The sequence below is a fragment of the Myotis davidii genome, unplaced genomic scaffold (genome assembly GCF_000327345.1).
Source record: "Myotis davidii unplaced genomic scaffold, ASM32734v1 scaffold164, whole genome shotgun sequence".
Classification (NCBI taxonomy): domain Eukaryota; kingdom Metazoa; phylum Chordata; class Mammalia; order Chiroptera; family Vespertilionidae; genus Myotis; species Myotis davidii.
In genome coordinates, this window is record NW_006296417.1 from 3,059,209 (window position 1) to 3,083,690 (window position 24,482).

A 24,482-nucleotide genomic window follows, 5' to 3' on the forward strand; every position below is an offset into this window, starting at 1 on the left:
AGCAGGAAGGAGGTAGGAGTGTGAAAACCAAGGGTTCTTTCCATTCCGGGGTGTGCAATTATCTCCCTGAGCGACCTGGGACAATGACGCTGACTCTCTGGACTTAGGTTTTCAAAACTGAACACTGAGAGAGTATGGACACTGTAGCATACCTGACATTCCTTCTTGATCTGATACCGTCAGTCTGAGACTAAGAAGTACTTATCACCTGACGTATAGCTAGCTCATAGGAACGGAGAAATCTGCTCAAAACCTGTTGTAGAAAACATGCAGTATATTCTTGCACAATTACATCTGCCACCTCCACTTTTCACATGAAATGGGAAGGAAGGAGAGGTCTGCCACAGTTGACAATTTTCATCAATCTATGACTTCATTAACTTAAACATGTGAGTCATTCAGAGCTGCACATCTGTGGGCCAAATTGACTAGAATACCGGTGAAACATTAGCCTCCACTTGAGCAACTCCAGGCTGCTTAGAATAACAGTCTGCGCAAAATACGAGGTTTGGAACTTGACAGGAGAAAGGGGAACAGTATTTACAATGGCTGCAAAGGCACTGTTTCCACCTCGGGCTTCCTTTTTAATCTCAGGGTAGAGGTTCAAGCACTACTGGTCCGGCATTTCTCTGACCAGGTTTGGAGGCCCCAAGGTTGAGAGAGTGAAAGGAGAAGAGGAAGGCCTTAAGAGTGAGCAACCAGCTGCAATTTTCAAATCAGTCTAGACAGCAGCAAGCCACTCCATTGCTTTAACCCTCTAGGGCAGTGGTTCTCAACCTTCCTAATGCTGCGATCCTTTAATACAGTTCCTCATGTTGTGGTGACCCCCAACCATAAAATTATTTTCGTTGCTACTTCATAACTGTAATTTTGCTACTGTTTTGAATCGTAATGTAAATATCTGATATGCAGGATGTATTTAGGCGACCCCTGTGAAAGGGTCATTAGACCGGCAAAGGGGTCACGACCCACAGGTTGAGAACCGCTGCTCTAAGGCTTTGCAAGAAGAAACCTTAAGACAATTTAGCTGGGAGCTAACAATGGCAAAAGGAAATTAAGATGGGAGAATATAAGAAAAGACAAAGCTTTAAAAAGGTCTCTTTGCAAACTTGTGCTCCTCACAGGAGATGTTATTGTCTACAGACGAGGAGAAGTCGCACTCAGAGTCTAAGTCAGCTGTCCCAGGGCACACAGCTCATAAAACGAGTTTGCATTAAACTGAGTTCTGTAAATCTTTCTTTCCACCAAATGTCTTTTTAAAAAATACATTTTTATTGATTTCAGAGAGGAAGGGAGAGGGAGAAAGAATTACTGATCGGCTGCCTCCTGCACGCCCCCTACTGGAAATCGAACCTGAAACCCAGACATGTGCCCTGACTGGGAATTGAACTGTGACCTCCTGGTTCATAGGTCGAAGCTCAACCACTGAGCCACGCCGGCCGGGCATGGAGCAGTAGTTCTTTAACAAGGTCAACATGGACCAGGAACGAAGATGGAAGAGTCAACCTTGGGAAAAGAAGAAAAAAGCCTCTTCATTTGAGGCAAAGGGAAAGAAGTAATAAAAGACAGATATTTATAGATTTTTTTCCTGGCCAATCCCCAAGTGCCTAATTTGGACGGAACTTCTGGTGTCCTGAACAATCCCCACCAGAGGCTGAAATGCCAGTGGCCTCTGGGATAAAGAGCGCCCAGGGGCTCTCAGGCGGGACTCTGGGAGAAAAGCCAGCAGCCTGACGGCCTCTGTGCCTTTCTCACCTCTCCTTGGACCCCCTCTCCTGCAGCTGCACAGGTCAGATGGCTGCGCTCAGACTGGATCCCACACCTGGCTGCCATGCCGGCGCCCCAGCCCTGAGCACTCCTGTCACACGGGAAGCATCCACTGGTCATCACAGTGAGCTGGGTATCTGTTACACAAGGCTCTTGAGCAAGATAGCTCTATTTCTTTGGATTTCCTTCAGGTTCCTGGCCTTCGCATTCAACAAATGGTTCCTGTTTGAATGAATAAACAGCCATCGCTGTCTGAAAAGCGACATTCTCAGGACTAGGCCTAACTAGTGCCGGAATCTAGGTTCAGAAGCTCCTTCATTCGCCAATTTCAGTCACCCATGGGTTCTTGGATACAGAGGTGCCCACTGGAGGAAAGGGGCGTCTCTACTCCGCTCACCACAAGCGAGTGACATGAGCACATTGGGCCTTATCAATAAATGAGACGTCTCAGCTCTGGCCAGTTGCTCAGGGGATAGAGCACCAGCCCGCAGGCTAAAGGGCTGCAGGTGTGATTTTGGTCTACAGCACGTTCCTCAGTTGTGGGAGGCAACCAATCGATGTGTCTCACATTGATGGTTCTCTCTCTTTCTCTCTCTCTCTCTCTCTCGATCTCCTGCCTCTCTTCCATTCTCTATAAAAATCAATGAAGAAATATCCTTGGGTTAGGATTATTAACAACAACAACTCACACACACACACACACACACACACACACACACACACTTTCATCATTTTTTCCGATGTGTGTATGCTGGGTCAGGTGACTGGCAGCACTGGCTGGTGGAGAGCTATGTAAGGACAGTGCATCGGACAAATCAGGTAACCCAAGGAGATAGTTTAAGGAACAGATAAGATCATAAAGTACTATCAGGGCCAACCCTTGAGCGTCCAGCACTGAGCAGGACACACGTGTCCCTCCGACTTGCCCTCTACAGGACGAGCAGTAACATCTCTCCTCCACTTCCCCTAGGAGGATGCTATAAGAATAAGCATCAGTTATTTAATACTGCCTACTGCTACCACCTTTGTTTCATACAAGTATCGTTTTCTGGGTCTGAATTCTAATGGTTCTATGCCCCCAATTCTCAGGCTGATAAACCTGAGAAAGCTTAATCTGTTGTGTTTCACTACAAAGGCAATTATACAAACTGTACACAGACAGAGATGAGCCATTTTTCTTGGTTCAACCCTAAATGGGTATCAAAAGAAGAAGCTTCCTTTTCTCCACCTGACTTTCAGTTGCAACTCCTGCCATACTGACTAAAACCAGGTTTTTGTTTTGTTTTGTTTTAATATGTTTTTGCTGATTTCAGAGAGGAAGGGAGGGGGGAGAAAGAGAGAACATCACCGATGAGAATCATTGATCAGCTGCCTCCTGCACGCCGCACATTAGGGATTGAGCCTGTAACTCAGGCTAGTGCCCTGACTGGGAATTGAACCTTGACCTCCTGGTACATAGGTCGATGCTCAACCATTTAGCCACGCTGGCTGGGCCAATATGAGTGATTCTTTAATGCAAGTTTCTGTACTATTAGTAGGATCAGTGTCCACTGATGCACATCTTCGCGAAGTAACAGTCAGTGCTAGCCATAATGACATTTCTGAGACATCAAGAGAAGGAAAAACATTGTTCAGTGTTTAATGAGCCAGGCAAGTGCAGAGATATTTTAGAAATATTCTACAGTACAGATTTCCAAATCAAAGCTCCAGCTCCAGCTACCTGAAACCCTCCACTTCAAAAGATTCACTTGGCCCTAACTGGTTTGGCTCAGTAGATAGAGCGTCAGCCTGTGGACTGAAGGATCCCAGGTTTGATTCCAGTCAAGGGCATGTACCTTGGTTGCGGGCACATCCCCAGTAGAGGGTGTGCAGGAGGCAGCTGATCGATGTTTCTCTCTCATCGATGTTTCTAACTCTCTATCGCTCTCCCTTCCTCTCTGCAAAAAAATCAATAAAATATATTTTTTAAAAAGAGATTAACTTGTTCAAGGTTCCATGGAGAAGAAATGCTCTAATCTAATTATAAGACGGTCTTCCTCCTGGGGCAGGTAATGTGGGGACTCACAAGCCACAATCCTCAGGAATGGAAGTTACAAACACCTGTGGAAGACTTCACACACATTTCCTCTCCCTGGCAAAGTCGAGTTCTCTCTCAGCTCAGCTACTCCTATGACCATCAGAACACATATGCTTTGTGGTGGTGGGGAATAATGCATCCCTTTTAAAGGGTTGCCTTGTTAAACTGTAAAAATCAAAGACATGCATTTGTGAAATATTTTAATTACTATCTATACATATAAAAGGCTAATATTCTAAGTATCTGACCCTCCAGGTAATGATGTCACATAACAACATGCGACTTCCTCTCCCTAGCGACTAGCCTCCTTGGAGTTTCCTCAGCCCAGGAACACGACTGGCTTTATAGCCAGGTGGGAACATTTTACACTGTAACCAAATGTCTGTGAAGTGTTTTCCCGTGCCTCATCTCATTTGATCCTCATAGAAATCCTGCCGAAGGTAGATAGGAGACTTGGTAGAATCCTATTTTCTTTTCACTAGCCGGAAAACAGAGATTTAGAAAGCTTAGAAACTTGACCCAACTGAAAAGAAGAAATGGTGGACCTTGAAAATGACTTTAGGTTTTCTCACTGCGCAGAACAGTCAAACACTGCGACAGTTAAATATTTTACCCTTTGTTCTCCCTGCGTGATCTACAATAATAATCTGCTTCGTGTTGATACTTACTGCTTCCACTTTTTAACTTACACATAGATCTGTGTAATCATCTCCCTCCATTACACTAAACTAGTTATGTGACCAAACCCTTTTCAGAGGAAAAGAATCAACTAGCCCTTTCTTCTTCTTCTATTAGAATTAAAAGCTCTTTTCATATCCCTCTTCTTTTCTCTATGCTCAGCAATGGATGACAAATTAGAGAAACAACTGCCAGAAGAATTAGATGGCGTGGCTCGACCACAGCTGCTGCTGCTGCCGTGCTTTCACAGCTTGGTCAGGTCCCTTGCAGGCGCTGTGAAGAGACTTATGTTTAGTGATCCTTCTGCCTTCTCCCCCCGTATCCCCACCACCACATTAAAGCTCTCCATCTTCCCTTTCCTTGGTGGTACCTCCCTCCTTCCTGCTCCCAGCTCCCACTACCTAGAGCTTTAAGGAGGGAAGATCGAGGCCACTTTTCACATCAGGCAAGTTCAGGGCACCTTCATGTTTATCCACTAACAAATGGCTGGTATTAGATAACCCCTAGAGGGAGTCTAAGCTTTAAAAAAACAACACGATTTGTTCGGAGATCATATTCTTAAAAGGGCAGGCAATACTTTGTTTTCTGTTTAACCCCCACTCCTTCCTGGAGAGCCGTGCCAAGAAACAGACACATGGCAGCACAGACACTGCCCGGTCAGGAATAAAACAGAGACAAGGAAACTCGGCATTATTAAGCACTGAGGAGCTTACCTCCCTTTCCCCTCTTCCAGGGACAGTGAGCAGCTACAGACACTCTACCTATGACCCTACGCAGATGCCCATCATCTGAATTCACCATGGACAGGCATCTCCTAAGGACCTCCACTGGAGTGGGGTGTGCCAATGACAAACTGTTTCTCAAAGTCTATAGGACAGTCTTTTGACTTAAACAGCAGACCTAAGAGCACTGCCCACCTTACAGTTGATACCAGTGGTTCTCAACCTTCTGGCTCTTTAAATACAGTTCCTCATGTAGTGACCCAACCATAACATTATTTTCATTGCTACTTCATAACTGTAATGTTGCTACTGTGATGAATCGTCATGTAAATATCTGATATGCAGGATGGTCTTAGGCGGCCCTTGTGAAAGGGTCTTTCGCTCGCCAAAGGGGTCGCGACCCACAGGTTGAGAACCGCTGGTCTGTACCAATCTTCAAACAGTATTTCTTCTCACAGCTTTAGGAACTCCTTTGAATAGATTTAGGTGCCATCGCAATTGCATTAGAGTAACAGGTCAAGAAAGCCAGGATTTAAGTCCTTTTCCTGAGACCAGAAGGAACAAACAGTCTCAGACAAGGAGGAAAACAATCCGCCGAGAGCCTGACGTGAGGCAGACCAGCACCAGGCTCGGGGCTAACGAGGGAGGAGGGCACAGCTCTGTTTTCCTCCTCAGATCATCCCATCAGGGACACCTCATAGCTCCTGGGAAGGAACACAGCCCATTGTGTTGGGAGTGCGATGTGACAGGAACAGGAGGTGCTCCATGGCAACACAATCATGACACATGCATCACTTTCTGGAACTGGAATAAAAAGACCGACTTCCTATTTCAAGGCCAGCAATGCTATCAACAGGGAAAAATCCCTGAGTGAAACGTTTAGTGTTCCACTTAAGGCCTCATGGTACAATGCCGCCACAAGCAAACAGCAGAAAGAACACGGGTGTGGGCAGGCCTAACCCACAGATAACGCCTCTCCGGGTCCCATGACCCACGGTCACTCCCGGTTCACTACTTGCTCTCTCAACAGGTCTTCTTTAGGGCACATCTTACTCGTCTGACCCTTCATGGCATTCCCAGTTTCTATTACAATGGTCAACACACAAACAGTGTGTGTGTGAAAAGTAAAGGCTCAATTTACTTTGGGAAATGCACAATAGTAACTCCCGTAAGAAGGGAATCCATTCTAACAGCACAATTTATTTAGGAATCTTTGTTGTGTTTAAAGTAAGGAACTCACGCATGAATATGTGTGTGCCATCTGCCCTGCTGACAAGTCAGTCTAGCGCTCCCACAATCTCTGGCCTCACAGGGTGGATTAAGAGAAAAATTCCGAGCCTCTTAGAATGACTGTCCTGTTGCCCACAAAGTGGAGGTTACACATTTTATGGAGTCTGCGATTCTTGTCATGCACCCTCCTCCAGGCGGGCCCAGGCCCTGAACCAATCTCAAGAGGCCTGTGGCTGAGGCACCCTCGGAGTAAACATAAAGTAACATGGTGACATACATGAGTAGCAATATGGCCTGACAGAATTGGTAAACTCACTTTGCCACACTCTGCATAGACACACACACAGAAATATTATTCAGCCACAAAAAATGAATGAAATCTTGCCATTTGCACCAACATGGATGGGCCTCACTGGTATTATGCTATATGAAATAAGTCAGACAGAGAAGGACAAATACTGCATGACCTCTCATGTGTGGAATGAATCTACCTACCTACCTAACTCACAGATACAGAGAACAGATTGGTGGTTGCAAGAGGTGGAGCTGGGAGGGGGAGATGATGGGTGAACTGTTTCTGTTTTGTTTAAATAAAATGAATTTTTAAAAAATGAACAGAAGTGAATAGTGCAAAAATATGGATGAAAAAAGTGGTAAGAGGAACCAAGAAATGACCAGTTTGGGGGGAACCAAGATGGAAGCATAGATAAACATCAGTACTCGCATTATGAGGGTGTCAGAAGAAGAACCTATTTGAAGAAATAATGACAAAACTTCTCTTACCTGGTAAAAGAAATAGATTTACAAGTCTAGGAAGCACAAAGAGTCCCAAACAAGAGGAACCCAAAGAGACCTGCATCAAGACACATCATAATCAAAATGCCAAGGATTAAAGACAAAGAGAGAATCTTAAAAGCAACAAGAGAAAAGCAGTTAGTTACCTACAAGGGAGCATCCATACGACTGTCAGCTGATTTTCCAACAGAAACTTTGCAGGCCAGAAGGGTGTGGCAAGAAATACTCAAAGTGATGAATAGCAAGGACCTACAACCAAGATTTCTCTACCCAGCAAAGCTCTCATTTGGACTTGGAAGTCAAATAAAGAGCTTCACAGACAAGAATAAGCTAAAGGAGTTAATCACCACCAAACCAGTATTACATGAAATGTTAAAGGGTATTCTTTAAGAAGAGGAATAAGAAGAAGAAAGATAAAAAATAGGAACCATAAAATGGCAATAAAAACATTTATCAACAACTGAATCTAAAAATAGAATCAGAGGCATGGAAACATAGGGAAGGGGAGTGTGAAGAGATTAAGATCTGATATGCATGCATACTAGAGACCCGATACAGGAAATTCGTGCAAGGGGTTCAGCCCTCGAAGCCCTGGCTTCATCTGGAAGGTCGTCCAGAAGGACGTCTGGAAGGTCATTTGGCTGTCTGGTCTAATTAGCATATTATACTTTTATTATTATAAATATGCATTAGGGTGGTAAAGGCCTGGGTGGGGCAGGAACTGGGTGGAGGAGGACAATGAGGGGGAAAAAAGGGAGACATATGTAATACTCTCAACAATGAAGATTCAAATAATAAAAAAAAGGAGTGGTGAGCATCAAATGTTCTTTTGTCCCAAAAGGAGGAAAAAGGTACATATACCCCTCCAAAAATGGACCTATGACCTAAAATTAAGCAGTTCTATGAAAGAAAAAAGGAGATTTAATTTTAGACTCCAGGGGGAGGGAAAAAAACTCCTTGGAAAATGTTCCTTAAAAAGTGATTAGTTAAGAATTTGGCTGTTAAAGAAAGGATGATTTGAAAAGTCCCACATGACTGTCCATTTGGTCCAACACATGAGCTATACACCCCAATATTTATTAATTTATTGCAATCATTCCACACTGATCAAGATTTAAGATCTGCAAGGAACTTTAGAGAGCACCTAACCACTATCAAAAGAGAAAATAGAGACCAGAGAAATTAAATAGCTCAAGGTCACTTAAAAATATATAGCCAGGTCAGTACATTATACCCTCACATTTATTACCTACAGATATATTTACACTGAGGTTACAGTTTTTCCACTTGTGGCTTTATGATCTGGGGTTCCTCTCTGAGGCACTAGCTTTGCAACTATCTACTGTAGAAGAATATGTGCAGAAATTTCCTGGAAACTCCATTTCAGAGGAGACATGAAAAAAGAGTAGCTCCAAAAACTCAGTATGAAAAAGCTGAGGAGTAAGTTTCCCTGTGGTTGAAACTAACTCTAGCTTTGGACCCAAAAGGGCTAATTAGGGGCCGTCTACTGGCAACGGCTAGAGGCCAATTTGTCTTTTCCTAGGTGATACATCCACCACAAAACTACACATATAAATACGATAGCAGGGACATCTTTTAAGGGACTTTTAAAAATTGGAAATTGTTGAGTAAGGCTAGGATATGTGAGCCATTTTGAGCAGCAGCATTGTGGCTGTCAAGTTCCCTACCAACCGCCTGAGAGCTGCCATGCTGTCCTCTGGCTGTGCACGAGGGCTGCGAGGAGACACACAAAACAAAGCTTTTATCCAGACTCTTGGACAAGGGATGGAAATGCAAGCTCGCCCCCTTGAGACAAGAGGAAGAAAGCATAGTGTTCCACTGAAAATAATAGAAGCGTAGAGAGAACTAAGGAGAAGGCATTAACCAGAATCTGTCCAACCATACACTCATCACAGCCTTGAAGAGACAAATATTAATGCTGTTGTAACAATAATTACGAGTGAAAATTCAGTTACTTTGATGTTTGGCTGTGAAGCTGTAAAGAAAAGGGGAATAGGGTTCTGATTTAAAATGCTGTCTTGATTGAAGAGCAGGCTTTCTTAAGTGAAGAGTAGACTTTCCCAGTAACCCAATACTCAGCATATGGGATTTTAGAGTTGTGCTTGAACACATTTGATCCTGAGTACTTGGCTGCTAGGACCGCGGGCACCCTGACAAGATCCACTGGCTACTAACTGTTCCAAATGGCTAATGAGCTTATGGGAAGAGCATTTGGAAAAGGAATTATTACAGAGATACCTCAATGAACTCATGCCCCAGGGAGGCAAGCTCCTTCTGATGAACTTGGCCATATACTGCAGAGAAGATTCACATGAGACGTGGAGCATGCCGGTCTACAGCGAGGGGGGAGGGGGGGCGGGGGGCGGAGAAGCACCACCATGGAGCACACCTCAAGGTGAGTGGCCCACGAAGGCTTCTATTCTGGACGCAAGGATTCAATGTCATCTCTATAGTCATCTCATTCTTTTGAAAATAAAAGGCAGATCTGGAAAATCTTCATTTCTGCACCAAAAACGAACTCTTTGGACAAACACCACCTTACCTTGGCGGTATTTTGCTGAAGCTGAACAGATTGTAATAAGAACATGAGACTTGTTTAAAAATGAGTCAGCTTTGGTCCCGAAATGGCGAATGGAATTTCTCCAACTCTCATTGAAAGCATGGGAGGCTAATGGAATGCCCTAGACCTTGGTGGATAAGCCTCAGTCAGGGGGCACTTGTTTAAAATGCTGAAACCCACCCACGTGAACTGGACTCCCCGGAAGTGGCCCCTCAGGCTGGCTCTCCGTGAAACCAGTATGTCTAGTGGGAACAGCACTCACACAGCAGTGAGCCTAGTCTACAGAGGTAACTGGAGAAATGAGGCGACCACTTAACCACGCTGAATCCACGGAACTCAGATAATCGTTCAGGTTCATTAACATTCTGAATGTCTCAGGGGTCAAACGAGCTCCCAGCCTCCCACCTTAAGTTAGGGTCTGATGCTATTCTTGCAGCTTTTATAACAATGTTCAAGAAGCAGAAACTGAGTCTCGATTGTTCTACGAACCACCATACGCCACTGGTCACTGAAATGAGTGAAAAGAAGACTGGAATCTGCAGTTATGAAACTGACTGATGCTAAGCTGTACTCACTGGTGCCAGACTACCAGTGCCTGATATACATTAACTCACCGAGGGTGAACAGAACAGAACACAGGCAATCTGAGAATCTTGAGACCAGTGAAGTGTGTAAGAGGGGATCATGTTGAATATTAAATTGTAACTTAATATTACAGCGTTGGCAATACTTAATAACAAGCCACAACCCTATTGTGTATGACTAAACAACCTGGCCTCCTCAACTGCGGGCGCCACGTCTGAACAATTTTCAACCCAGTGAAGAAACATCTGTTAGGATCATCTATAGTCTATGGAGAAACTTGTAGCAGTAAACACACAAATGTGTTTTCTCTGAGAAAATAAGCAAGTACTCATCCTGCTATTGCCTAATTCCTTCATGAATCATGATTTTCAGGATTATTAACCTCTAAATTAAGAGCTCATTTATAGCACAACATGTCAGGTAGGTTAAGGAATGAAAAAGTCGCTCCTCAGGTTGTATGACAGGTATGAGACGACTGAACTAAAGCAAACAAGAACCCAACTGGACTTTTCTTTAAATACTTGGTAGAGCCACACTCAACAGAGGTCCCTGTGCACTGACAATAAATATGTTTAGAGAAGGTTACCAAACAGGGAGACTTCTAAAAGAATTTAAAATAGAGTCTTTATTGACATATGCTAGAAAATGGCCACAAATGCACCAGCAGAGCGTAAGATACACAAATTCTTCCTGTTTTACCTTGAGGAGAGGATGATTCAGTGAAACAATGATTCGATGAAGCAATGACTGGCCTATTCCCAAGGCCAACACAGGGACTGGGCATGTGTCAGAAAGATCGGATTAAATAATATTAAACAAACGCCACTCCACCCTCAACTACAACCACAGCTCAAGTAGCCCTTTCAGGCCGCGAACGGATTCCAGAGGTTAAAGCAAGAGGAGAAACGGATGAAGACACCGAGCTGGGGAGACGCTAGGTCACACAGCCAGTTCGAGAGGCACAGACGGGACTCTGCCTTCCTGCTTGCTGACAGCAACTAGAGCGCTCACCACAAAACCAATGCAACAATAGAGAAAACAAGCCTGTTTGCTTTCTTTTCATCCACTGATAAGCAATATTCTCTAGGTCAGGGGCCCACTGCCTGCTTTTTGTACAGCCTATGCCAAAACCCCAAAGTGGATTTTACATTGTTACATGGCTCAAAAATATTATCCAAAAGAGAGGATTTTGTAACACATGAACATTATATGAAATTCAAATTTTAGTGTCTGTAAAATTTTTTCTGTTTTTTTTTTTGTAACCCTCACTTGAGGATATTTTTCCATTGATTTTTAGAGAGAGTGGAAGGGAGGAGAAGAGACAGAAATATAAATGTGAGAGAGACATACAGATTAGTTGCCCTCACATGCCCCCCCTACCAGGGCCAGGGATTGAGCCTGCAACTGAGGGATGTGGCCTTGACCAGAACTGAACCTGAGCCCTTCAGTCTGCGGGCCAATGCTCTATCCACTGAGCCAAACTGGCTAGTGCTAAATAAAGTTTTAGTGGAACACACACTCTTGTCCACAAAGTTGACTAGTTGTAAGAGACACTATATCCCAAAAAGCCTAAAATATCTACTGTCTGTCCTTTTCAAAAAGAGTTTTACAGACTTCTGTTTCCTAGTAAAAACACACACAGTGACTGTGGTATATGCGGAGTTACCTGGGGGAAAAGAGAACATGGACCCCGGGGGAAAACTAAAGCGTGTGTGCACGCTGTAGCCTTTCAATTCACAGCCAATAGGCAAGTGTGGCAGAGTGCCAGGGAGGAGAGGCACGTGACCAGGTTTCACATCACTGCCATGCTGTGCACACAAAAAATCTCCACTATTCAGACCTGACGATCTTCAAGAACTAAGATGCTTAACATGTTTTCTCCAACTACACGAAGTGCCAACATACACAAAGCATGAGGCAGAGGCCTCCCCCATCAACACATCACACGGTTCTTACCTCCGGCTGCTCCTCAGAATATACCCGCGGGGAAGAGTGAAGAGGATACGTGTGCAGTGTTGTGTGAATCCTAGGTTATAAATCAAACTCCGCGCTCTCGTTCTAGCTCGGACTGATCTTGGCTAGCCACGTGACTCTGAACCTCTGATTCTTTGATCTATGAAACTAGAGGCCCGGTGCACGAAATTCGTTTGACCTAGGCCTGGCCGGCAATCAGGGCCAACTGGGGGGCAACTGGCAGGGTGAATGGGGAGTCCCGTGCTGGCACCTGCCTTGGCCTGCCTGGCCCCGCACACTCGCCAGCCGGCCCCGCCCCCCACCGCCTCCCTCTGCGGGGGAAGGATGGGGGGTGATTCGGGGGAGCCCCCGCTGACACCCGGCTTGGCTGGCCTGGGGCCTGCGGGCTGGGGGCAGCTCCTGTGTCGAGCGTCTGCCCCCTGGTGGTCAGTGCGCATCATAGTGACCGGTCGTTTTCCCATTTGGTTGATTTGCATATTAGGCTTTTGTTATATAGGATGAGGCACCCTGACCAACCAGAGGAATATTATCTTTCTCAACGCCTAAAACTAGAAGAAAAAGAAAACAGGAAAGAGATGAGGGAGTTTTTTATTTTTAAAAATGTTTTGTCTTCTTTATAATGGACAAGATACCATCACAATGGAGATATCTCTCATGGGAAAGCACGCATTGGGCTGTGCTCAGTGACACTAACCACTGCCCTGTTAAGGTGGAGGACTGAGAAAAGGCATTTGAATTCGAGGATATGAGTTTGTTCCTTCTCTTTTTGTAGGGGCTTCTGGAAACAAAGACACATGTACCCTACCCATGCAGGGTGTGTTCTCTTTTCTTTCCCCAGAGGCAAAAGCAACATTGGTCTGAAACGCCTGCTACACAAAGAGCCACCCAGGCATTAGTCATGAGTATTATCTGCACTAAGGAGCGGGTTAGAACGGTCAGCACTCCCTCCCAATGCGCTCCAATAAAACCAGGCTTGTTTATCACCCTTCAGACACTTGGAACAGTTTAGGAGGAACTAGTGGAACTTTAAGAAGATATACCACTTAGCCCTCTGAAGAACCAAACCAGTGCACCATCTGGTCTAGACAAGGAGGACTAATGTTCTGAGAGACCACATAACTGAGTGCGGTAACTTGATTTTCAGCTTCCGAAAGGTTTTTGCTTTTCTTAAACCAGTGTGGAATTTCAAACTGAAAGCAATGTTTCTCTCTACAAGTTAAAGTTCCTTGTTTTTAAAATTCATAGCTTTAAAGAAGAAGAAGAAAAGTCATTTCAAGAACCTGAAGGAAAGCATTTCTAAACTTACTGAATATTAAATACAGAATTGCCATACGATCCAGCAAATCCACTACTAGGTATATAAAAACATACGTCCACACAAACTTGTCTGCAAGGATGCATAGCAGTATTACTCACAATGGCCAAAAAAACCAATCCAATGTACAACAAAATGCGGCATATCTACAGAATGGACTATTACCAATAAAAAGAAATGAAATATTGATCGATGTTACATGGGTAAACCCTGAAACACTATGCTCAGTGAAAGACCCACATACTGTATAATTCCATGTATATGCAAATCCAGAATGGACAAATCCACAGACAGAGAGAGGATCAGTGACCACCAGGAGATGGGGGGAGGATGGGTGGACTGCTAATAAAAGTGGGGTTTCTTTTGTGGGATAACCATACTGTCCTAAAATTAGATAGTGGTGACAGTTGCAAGACTCTGTAAAGCTATTAAAAACTACTAAACTGTGCATTTTACTTGAATGAGTATGATTTCATAGTATGAGAACTACATCGCAATAAGCTGTTATGAAAAAAGATAACATCTCGCCCTAGTTATTTTGGCTCAGTGGTTAGAGAGTCAGCCCGAGGACTGAAGGGTGTTCGATTCCGGTTAAGGACATGCACCTCGGTTGCAGGCTCCAGCCCCAGCCCAGAGTTGGTGCATGCGTGGGGGGCAACCAATCGATGTGTCTCTCATTCTCCCCCTCCCTCCTTCCCTTCCACTCTCTATAAAAACAAAATCAATTGAAAAAATATCCTCGGTGAGGATTAACAAAAAGAAATAACATCTCAATAGAGCTACTATGAAAAAACACCTACTAACCATTTTTTTCATCATTTATGACAGACTTCATATTGCAGACAGATAATGTTGAGCTCTAAGTTAAAATCTCATTTTTGCTGCTATCAGTTTCTACATAAAGAAAAGGAGCCATAGCAGGTTTGGCTCAGTGGATAGAGCGTCGGCCTGCGGACTCAAGGGTCCCAGGTTTGATTCCGGTCAGGGGCATGTACCTTGGTTGCAGGCACAACCCCAGTGGGGAGTGTGCAGGAGGCAGCTGATCAATGTTTCTCTCTCACGATGTTTCTAACTCTCTATCCCCCTCTCTTCCTGTCTGTAGAAAATCAATAAAAATATGTTAAAAAAAAAGAAAGAGAAAAACAATAGAAAGTGGTAGAACATCGGACTAACATCCCTTTGGTAATTCTCATTTTGTGATCCATTAAACTTGATGACAAACTGAAAGGTCTTGTGCTCACAGGGAAACTAAAATCTTTTCCATCACCATCTCCAAGGGATCCACTCCGGAAGGCCTTATACAATCTGCCCTGTGGTGTACACCATTGATGAAAGCTTAACTGCAGAGCCACGGTTACATGTCATGGAACGAGAGAAAGGAAAATACACTCCCCAAACAAAAAAACAAGGCCGTAAATCAGGCCCGCCGGGCCACGCGGAACACGGCTGGTGCCGGCGAAGATCAAGGCCACTCACCGACGGTGTCTTCAGGCCTGGTCTCGTCCCCGAAGGTGCAGCCGTGTCGCCTCCAGCCGCCTCCTCAGACACGGAGCTCTGCCTGGGATTCCTCAGAAAGTCCACCTCATCGTCGGCCTTGGTGTCGGGCATTTCTGAAGAGAACACGAGGGTTACACAGTGCATTCGGAACACTGATTCCCGCGCCTCACTATTGACACACATGCTCCGGGTTTGACGTGTTTCTGTGTGTTTGCTTTGGGGCTACGTGGAAAGCATTCTTTTACTTTCAGGAGTTGGTGTCATTTCTGACCCGATGCTGAGCTATTCCTTTGTTACATGGCTGCATGGTTTTCTCTGGCTTTCGTATGGGTTTGTAGGTAAGGGAAGGTCCAATTCAATGTTTACTGAACTTCCATTTTCACCACTGACTTTTCATGACAAACCTGAGGGTGGTGCTGACTTACATATGCTCCAAGGTAACAGATTAACAGCTGAAGCTAGGCGGTCCATCTCCACCATCATCCGAGAGGCAAGAGATGCTTGCATGTGTACAGGACAAAAAAGAAAGCACTGAGGGAAAGCCTTTGAGAAGTCTTTCTTTAAAAATACTACATACAGCCTGGCCAGAATGGCTCAGTGGCTGAGCGTCGACCTATGAATCAGGAGGTCATGGTTTGATTCCCGGTCAGGGCACATGCCCAGGTTGCAGACTCGATCCCCAGTAGGGGACATGCAGGAGGCAGCTGATCAATGATTCTCTCTCATCTACCTATCTCTCCCTCTCCCTTCCTCTCTGAAATCAATAAAAACAATTTTAAAAATAAAAAACACTATATGCATTCATTTACCCAGAACTGCAAATGGTAACACTAACTGTTCTAGTAAGTTACTGTTTTAACTTTTGTTTCTTCTCAAACCGAGACATAATCACAAAGGAGCAATTCCTTTTTTAAGAAAAAGTTTTCCTTTTTTAAGAAAAAGGCTTCTCTAGAATTATGCTCAACACAGACCAAACCATAGTGGTTACCTGGTCACCGTATGGGTAAGCAAACACAGGAAGGACGTGCTAAAATATCTGAAGCAAATTTAGGCTTTGGCACTTCTTTGAAGGGGACTGATGACCGAACAGTCAAAATTCACCTTGATAATCCAAACACAAATGGAACGGTCATCTCAATTTCACCTGGAAAACTTCCTGCGGTTGTTATTAATCTAGTCATGCCACTGCTCTGGCAGAGGGAGCTGCTCCCTACACCCAAGGGCAGAGAAGCTTCTTTCACGGAAGAACAGACTATATTAAAACCAGTGGCCCGGTGCACGGATCCATGCACACTGAAAGGAGATTAATTAGAAGAAATATTTTAATATTGCTATTCACCCTTTCTAATACAAGTGTCAGAGATGAAAGAAAATTAGTAAAATGTATATGAAAATATATAAATTGATTAATAAGCAATAACAACTTTATATAACAAAGACATGATATAGAAGCAACAAAAACATGATAAAAAACATCAATAAAAACAATGACTGATAAATTGATTAAACTCATTCTAATATCTCCCTGTATACCACATTTAGAGTAAAAACACTTTCAGAGCACTTGACTAATTTCCCTTGTGATGAAGGATGTACAAACTTTAACTTTAACGTCACATGCTCTTTGAACTCGAGAGAAAGCAACCTATAACTGACCATGTCAGAAAACGAGTTCAGGTAGGAATATTCCCACTCTGCCTAGAGTTTGTCCTTGTGACTTATCAATAGTCATCACAAATGCTGGCATCACGGGAAACTGTCTTCGAATTAACTTAAATGGGAGGCCAGTGTCAGGCGGGGATAAATCAATTCTTGGAATCAGAACAACCTCTCCTTCCACAGATCCTGTGAATACTTCGCTTCCATTATGTCAGGTCGCAATCTTTTGATAATAAATCTAGGACCATTACAAAAACCCCATTTACTATTAAGATTTCTCATTAGCATGATGATTGCACCTACTTTCAATTTTAATTTATGACACAGCATTCCCAAAGGAGTAATACCATTAAGAAATTCCATGGAAGCTTTATATGTATCGCGCATGTGCGAGTCAATGTTTATTTTTAAATTGCCAGGTGTGTGTCATGTACCAGACGGTCGGACGGTCGGACAGACATACAGTTGGTCACTTAGCCTTTTATATATAGAGATTTTGTCCTAAAAGGACACTGTGACATGAACAAGGATCTACTTTAGATTTAGGAAAGTTACATTGCTATAAACAAACCTTTATACATCTCTTCTTTCTTTGCCCCTATAATTACATAATCTTACTAGCAATTTAAAAACAGGCAAGGAAATCCAAAGAGCCAAACTCAGTCCTGTACTTCAACAATGTGATTAAATTAAAAAATCTGACTAAGCCATGCCCTTAGAAGCATTCCTTGACCAAGATATTTCAAGGTGAACCAGAGTAGATTTTTTACTGTTGTTTTTATTTTATTTTATTTATTTGGGGGATGTGATTTTTGGCATGACCTTGCTATCCTGTGCCAATCAACTGATAATACGGATTTTTGGCAAGCATTGGCCAGCCGCAACGGTAAACAGTGATTACTGACACTTGACTAGCCTGGCTCACTCGTGTACAACCAGGTTCCCACACCCCTGAGACCAATGCTCTTGGGGGAAGGGCTCACCCCCTCTTTCTACCCAGAAGCTGTGTGTTTTCCCCATTTCAATTTCTATTTGGCTTAATCCACAGCAGCAAATAACAAAACAGAAGCCAGGGCCCTGGGGCTCCTTCCAAATCAGCAGGTAAACTCATGTCCCTTCACTCATGAGACAGGCTGGTTATGCTCATGAATGGAATATGAACTTCCTAGAAAAAAAAACCCTTTTGCTCTGAGATCACACTCGGGGCTTTTTTTCCAGGGCAATGTGACCAGGGGCTTTCCCCAATCCGGGCTATTTTTCTGAAGAAAGCACAGATTTTTATCACTGGCCACTTCTCTCTGTAATTTGAGACCATGAGCTCTGAGCACATATGACTCCTCTTGGTAACTGAACAAGTAACTTGCCCACACATACCAACCAACAGCCCCAAACCCAGAGATACCGTTGAACTGGCATTCATCGCGTTTTCCTTCCTAAAACTTGAAGATCTTTTCTATATGCAGGTGCTGATAAATATCAAGGTCTGAAATTCTCCCTGGTTTCTACCTTTCTGAGGGCGCTACAGACACAAAGCTCCTATAGTTCACGCTGCCTTGTGTTAAGTCGCACTGAGCCAGAAAGAGAAACCATGCCAGCGCATGTGGCCCAAGGCGCTGCACCCAAAGGAAAGGAACCCGGCCAGGCATCAGCTTACAGCCGTTCCCCTTCCTCCCAAATGTCAACCTGCCGCGCCCCCAAAATAGACTTGTTTTTGTGCCTTATTTTAAAGAGTGGAGACCTCCTCACTGAAATTCTGAGAGAGCAGCCAACAAGTTTCTCCCACTAGCGATACAAAACATCAGTAAAACGAAAACCCTAAAGTCACCAAAAAATACTACTGAACGTTTCTTAAATACCTCCACTGAATTAAAAAAAAAAAGTTATAAATGATTAACAATGCTGCTTCGGGGAAATGACAATGTGTTTGCACTGCTCTATTTCCTAAGCAACGCCTTTTCACGTTCTGTTTGTTCATTTCTCTACACACCCCACCCCACCCCCACACGCTTAACTCGTACTGCACTTAAAGGGATTTTCAAAAATGAAGTAAAAACATCAAAAACACAGTCAGACAACAACAACAAAACAGGCTAGGTCTTACCTACAACAGCCTGGGGCCAAACATGGAGGCGGGTCCTCTGTCTATACCTGGTAACAGGTGGTGGTATCAAAGCGAATCGAACTGACCTTGACAGGTTTCGGGAGGAACACGGAGCCTGGCTCCAGTTTCAGCTCCGGCCAACTCCCAGGGAGAAGTTTTACTCAGAGAGCTGGTCTGCCCTGCGCAGTGGGGGTGCTCTGCTCTGTGGACATGGAGCAGGCGGCTGTGTGAGCAATCAGCTCGCTGCAGCTGCTTCACCAAGATAAGCAGACACCCCCTGTGACAGCAGCTCAGCAGACTGGGCTGGGGCGGAAATCCTGCATCCTATGCCTGCACGGTGCAGCGGCCTGCATTCCCAGACTGCCGCCCAAAAGCCACAGGCCATGGGATGGGAGGTCTGGTCCTAGAGCAGGAAGAGGAGGGGGTGCCACCCCGCCCCCCACGGATGACCTAATGCCACCATGTGGGATGTTAGGCCATCGGCTTAGACCGATACTAACAGCTAGTTATTCATGAAACCACTCTGACTCTCAATTTGCTCAGAACACAGGCGAGGATGGGGGAAGGAGTTCCAGGCATGTAAAGGAAACACTCTATTTCAGCACATCTTGGATGGCTCTAGAAAAGGCCTAAGCCATGTGAATACACGCACCTGCTAAATTCCTTCATCATTTCAGAGCAGCAGGGACCTAGCAGATATGGAGCTACAGGTTAATAGGACCGTACCGCCCACCCCACCCCAGTGTGACAGACAGAGCACATAGACCCAGGCAATCAAGCCAGGGGTCTACAATACAGGAAGCAACGTCTGTTTGGCACTGGGGGCGGGGTAGGGGGTGGGGGGTGGGGGCAGGGGCGTGCCTCTCTGGGGGTGGTGACTATTCACTTAGCAGCCTGCCCAATGAATGCAAGACCTCTAACCAGCACGGACACCTCTATTCCTACCTGCACGTCACACAGACGCTCAGGGAGCTTGTCTCTCAGTTAACTTCACATCTGCTTTGCTCACCTGTTGCCGGCTCAGGTCCTGGAACCAGCGGAATGATCTTCTCTGGCTCCTCCCTTCCAGCAGAGCATCCGGCAGAGCTCCTGGGTGTTTCTTCACGAGTACTACCCGCTGGTGGGGTCTCCCCAGGCAGGAGGGCGTGCACTTTGCCGGCAGAAGCGCTCTCCAGCTGGTCAGCCCGGGGTCCGGCCTCCGCAGGACTGGACGGTGGCAGGTGACTGATGTCGCCCTCTGTGAGCAAGGCTCCTGAGGCCCTGACGTGCTCAATGACGGCATCCACTATACGACTCGCAGCCTCCTCAATGGAGTCTGCGCTCTTAGGCAGGTGCCCGGCCTCGGCAGACACAGCGTGAGGAACAGGGGGAGCGCCCCTGTCCCTGCTGGGGGCCTGGTCATCACTGGTGGAGAGCCCTGCCTCTGCGGGGAGCTCCTTGGCAGTGGGCTGCAGGGGGACGGAGCGTGTGTCATTCATCTGTGCCTCCTCGGAGGCATCCCTGCGACAGCTGAGGTGGGCTCGCTCCGGCTTCCCTTTCTCCCAAACAGGAGGCACCGTCTCTGGGGCTGCAGCACCCTGGAGGTCCGTCCCACCTTTGTCCGGTAAGGCTCCTGGCAAAACCTGGATCCCGTTCTCCTGGCGCAGCAAGACTTCCGGAACGGGCAGGTCCTGGGCACTGTGTGACAGAGCCGTTCCCCTGGCTTCCGCAGTTCCCTGTAGCGCATTACCCACTGCCACATCCAATGCCATGTTTCCACTCGCCTCGCAAGCAGCGGTCTCTCCCTGGGCTTGAGCGTCTGTCACTCCATCCACAGCAGAAGGTCCATTGCAATTAGGAGCCCGAGAGGCATCTGGGGACAGACCCGGCAGCCGAGGTGAGCTGCTCTGCTCTGCACCCCCGGCTTCCTGGCCCGCGTCTGTGGCCAGACCTGCTCCCGGTGGCACTGGGCTCTGGGCGGCCCCACCTTCAGTCAGCAGTGAGGCTGGTGGGGCCACTTCCTTGTTGTGTTTGGTTTCTGCATTCAGACAGGCCCAGGGTGTGCCCCGGGAACCACCGTGTTCAAGTGCTTTGTCCCGGGCACAGGCAGCTGCGCCAGGTTCTCCCTGGTCCCCTGGTGACTCCTGTCGCGGAGGGTCTGTTCCCTGCTCTTCCCGCAGCGCCCCTGAAGGAGGCGTGTCCTCCTGAGTGGAGGAGCAAATCACTGCTTTAAATCTGTCACCTTGTCCCTGGGCCGCAGAGCTTTCTGGAACCACCGGGCTGTTTCCTTCTTCAGTCGAACTGGAATCAGAGGCCAAAGGGGCCTCAGCCACATGTAGCCGGGAAGAGTCGGTGCCCCCTTCCATGTTCCTAACTTCAGGGGCTGCTGGGAGGCAGGGGTCCTCCTGCTCCTCCCCAAATCCTCCAGGACTGGCGTTCCCCATGCTGGGCTGAGGATCCAGGGCAGCGGGGGGTGTGGGCAGGCCTGCTGCACGGTCTTCTAGTGGCTGCTTATCTGGATCCCTCCAATCTCCGCCATCTCTACCGTCTGTAGCGGTAAGTGGCTGGGGAGCTGCTGTTCCCTTTTCATTCTGGGAGGGGACAAGAGAAAGTGCGTCATCTCTCGTTACTGATTCACTGTCTGCACTGCCTGCCGGAGAGAAAGTCCTGCCTGATGTCACCGCCTGGCCGGGCACTGGCTCTCGCTGTGCTTTGGGGACAACAGCGTGTGGATGCAGCTCCACTTCAAGCGCGTTTGTGAGAGGTGTTTGTGAGTTCACACCTCCTGTTTGGCCCCCTGTATCCAAAACTTCAAGGGGACAAAAACCCACATCTTCCTGGGTGTCTCCTCCAGGGTCAGGGGTGGCGGTCTCAGCCTGTGGGCCTTCCGGGCAGACGGCAGTGGGCGGAGGCTGTGCGTGGGGCGGGCCTGTGGCGGAGCCTCCAGGCTGGGTGACTGTGTCATCACGATGCTCTGCAGCCAGCGCACCACTAGACGTCACTGTGCTCTGTCCACCGGCAGGGGCAGCTCGAGGTTGATCGTCTCTAGGTGGAGAGCAGATGGGTGGCTGGTCATTCTGGCTCTGAAGATGAGGTGAATTCGTTTCTGCTTTCTCCTTCGGCAAAGCATCTTTCTGTGGCCGGGGGAAGGGTAGATCAGCGGACGACACTGCCCCACCCGTGTGTGCTAAGGGAGCGTCCATCTTGCCATTTGCAGCAGCTGGAACGCTGGCAGGGCTCTGATCACCAGCACTCGCATCACAACGTCTGGAAGTTTCTGTTTCGGCAGTTTTTTCAATAGGGGCTCCTCCATGACTCAGTACAAGTACCGACTCAGCAGGCGTCTCACCGTCCAGGGAGCTGGTGGCAGACACGCAGTTTGGAACCATGGCTTTATCCACTGGCTGCCTTGTGTCTTTGACGTGAGAGGCTCCAGCTGCACCGACATGAGAGTTCTCTAGTCTTTCCTTTGTCCTTTCCCCGGCAGCTGTGAGCACCTTCTGGGTGGTGGCATCTGGGTTCCTGAGACCACGCTCCGCTCCCTCTGCGGTCTCTGGGACACCAGCATCTCCTGTTGACCTGCCTTCCTGTTCACCTGCAGGGAAATGCGGGGCCGGGCCTGACTCCATGAGTGTGACTCCCGGCAGGGCAGCACCCCCACTGCTCAAGCTCAGAGACCCCGGGGCTGTGGCCGCTGTGATAGGTTTTGCTTGAGTTTCTTCACTTCCGATTTCACAGGGTGGAAGGCCTTCTTTCCCCTTCTCCCCACAATCAGACATGCTCTGAAGGCAGCTTTGGGGATTAGACCGAGTCTCAGAGTCCACGGTAGGCTCCGCCTCTTCCTCTTTTCTCTCCACGCCTTTATTTTTCTTCCTACAGGAACGATCTGTGTTCTCTTCCTTGCCTGCACTGGAGGCATCAGAGAGACGCTCCACCTGCACGGCCGTGATCCCCAGGCCGCATGGAGAGCTCTCCGCACCGGCAGGAGGGGAGGAAGGCTGCGGGCTGTCCGTGGACGCTGATGTGCAGGGAAGGAACGAGCCATCTGCATCTTGGGCAGTGAGCAGACCCGAAGGATCCTGGGCTGTCACCATTAAGGGCATTAGATTGTCCATCTGCTTGAGGTTTGTTTTCTAGGAGGAAATGAAAGGAATTTTTTAAGAACTGTTCATGGGAAAAGACGTCACTGACATCTATCAACAAAAACCCAGTTGGAGAAAACTGACGACCATTCGAGCTCTTTGAGGCTACACGATGAGCTGATCTAAATAAAGACAGAGAAGTTTCCCCTGTTCCTGGTATCACTTTTCTCCCTTATAGCTCCACAGCCGATGGAATGATAAAAATAAACAATAATATAAAAGGTGAGCCCAGCCAGTGTGACTCAGTGGTTGAGCATCCACCTATGAACCCGGAGGTCATGGTTCGATTCCTAGTCAGGGCACTTTCCTGGGTTTCAGGCTCGATCCCCAGTGGGGGGCCTGCAGGAGGCAGCCGATCAATGATTCTCTCTTATCTCGGATGATATCCCAACGATTTGGGATTTCACTAATTGTTCCATCCCCTCAGGAGAGGCCACAAACAGGTTAAATAAAACTACAGGATTGCTCCCTAAGGATGTCATTTTGATCAAGATAAAAAGAAGCTGGTTTCTCTCTCTCCCTCTCCCTTCCTCTCTGAAATCAATAAAAATAAAATAAATAGATACGTAAACAAAAGCTTCTGTGCTATGCTCCTTAGCACAGTCAAAATTAGCTTGCCTCCAGTTCCTGTTGAAAGCATAACAGTTTCCTAAAAATTACGAACGCAGTTCATTAAATTTAATAACAGGCAAACATTACAGAACAGAGACTGGCAGAAACAAGTGGCATTTCTTGAAAAAAACACTAGATGCTCCTAACACATGCATCCTCGGACAGTTTCAGTGTCTCATGTTCAACGATTCCCATACCTTGAGGTAGCTTTAACACCTGCAAACTGATAGTTTCAGCGGGACTCTGGTTCACCCAGGAAGAGAAGCCCGCAGGACAGCCTGACTTCCTGCCAGTCGTTCACAGGAAAATAATATGACACCTGTTCATATTGGGAAAGGCAGAGGCAAGCTCCGCATCCAACTCTCCGATGCCGGCGTCGGCCTGCTGGCCTCAGAAGTAATGCCTGCTCCCCAAGAAGCTTCTGGCACTGAGCTGACCCTAGATGACCTTAAATGAAATTATTGCCAAGCTTTTTCCAAATCAAATCATCTCTGAAATAAACTGGGTGGAAAAATGATCTAAACTTAGCCTTTCAGATGTTATGGCCGGAGAGCGGTACCCACATGACGTTCGTATTATCCATAATCAAAGCTATCAGGGAGTCTGTAATGTTTTTATGTCTGGCAACAACTTCATCTTGGAGGCCTTGAGTGGATTATAAAATCTTTTATTTTTTTTTTAGTGATCTTTGTACCATATAACTATCGATTCAGATACAGCAGCACTCATCACTCATTTAAAAAGTTGTGAAAAGGCTTTTTTCTGAGG

At 46.5% G+C, this 24,482-nt stretch overlaps 1 protein-coding gene across 1 annotated transcript in view; it reads right to left on the reverse strand.

The window, feature by feature from the left end:
- Window positions 1-4,623: 4,623 nt before the first annotated feature.
- LOC107184369 (A-kinase anchor protein 13-like) overlaps window positions 4,624-24,482 on the reverse strand; it is a 29,953-nt gene continuing 10,094 nt past the window's right edge. The window contains exons 2-4 of the mRNA XM_015569134.1: window positions 19,991-23,093; window positions 15,201-15,334; window positions 4,624-4,795 (exon numbers count right to left, since the gene is read on the reverse strand). Of these exons, the coding sequence (XP_015424620.1) occupies window positions 4,778-4,795; window positions 15,201-15,334; window positions 19,991-23,075 (3,237 nt within the window). The 5' untranslated portion in view covers window positions 23,076-23,093 and the 3' untranslated portion in view covers window positions 4,624-4,777. The remainder of the gene's footprint in view (window positions 4,796-15,200; window positions 15,335-19,990; window positions 23,094-24,482) is intronic.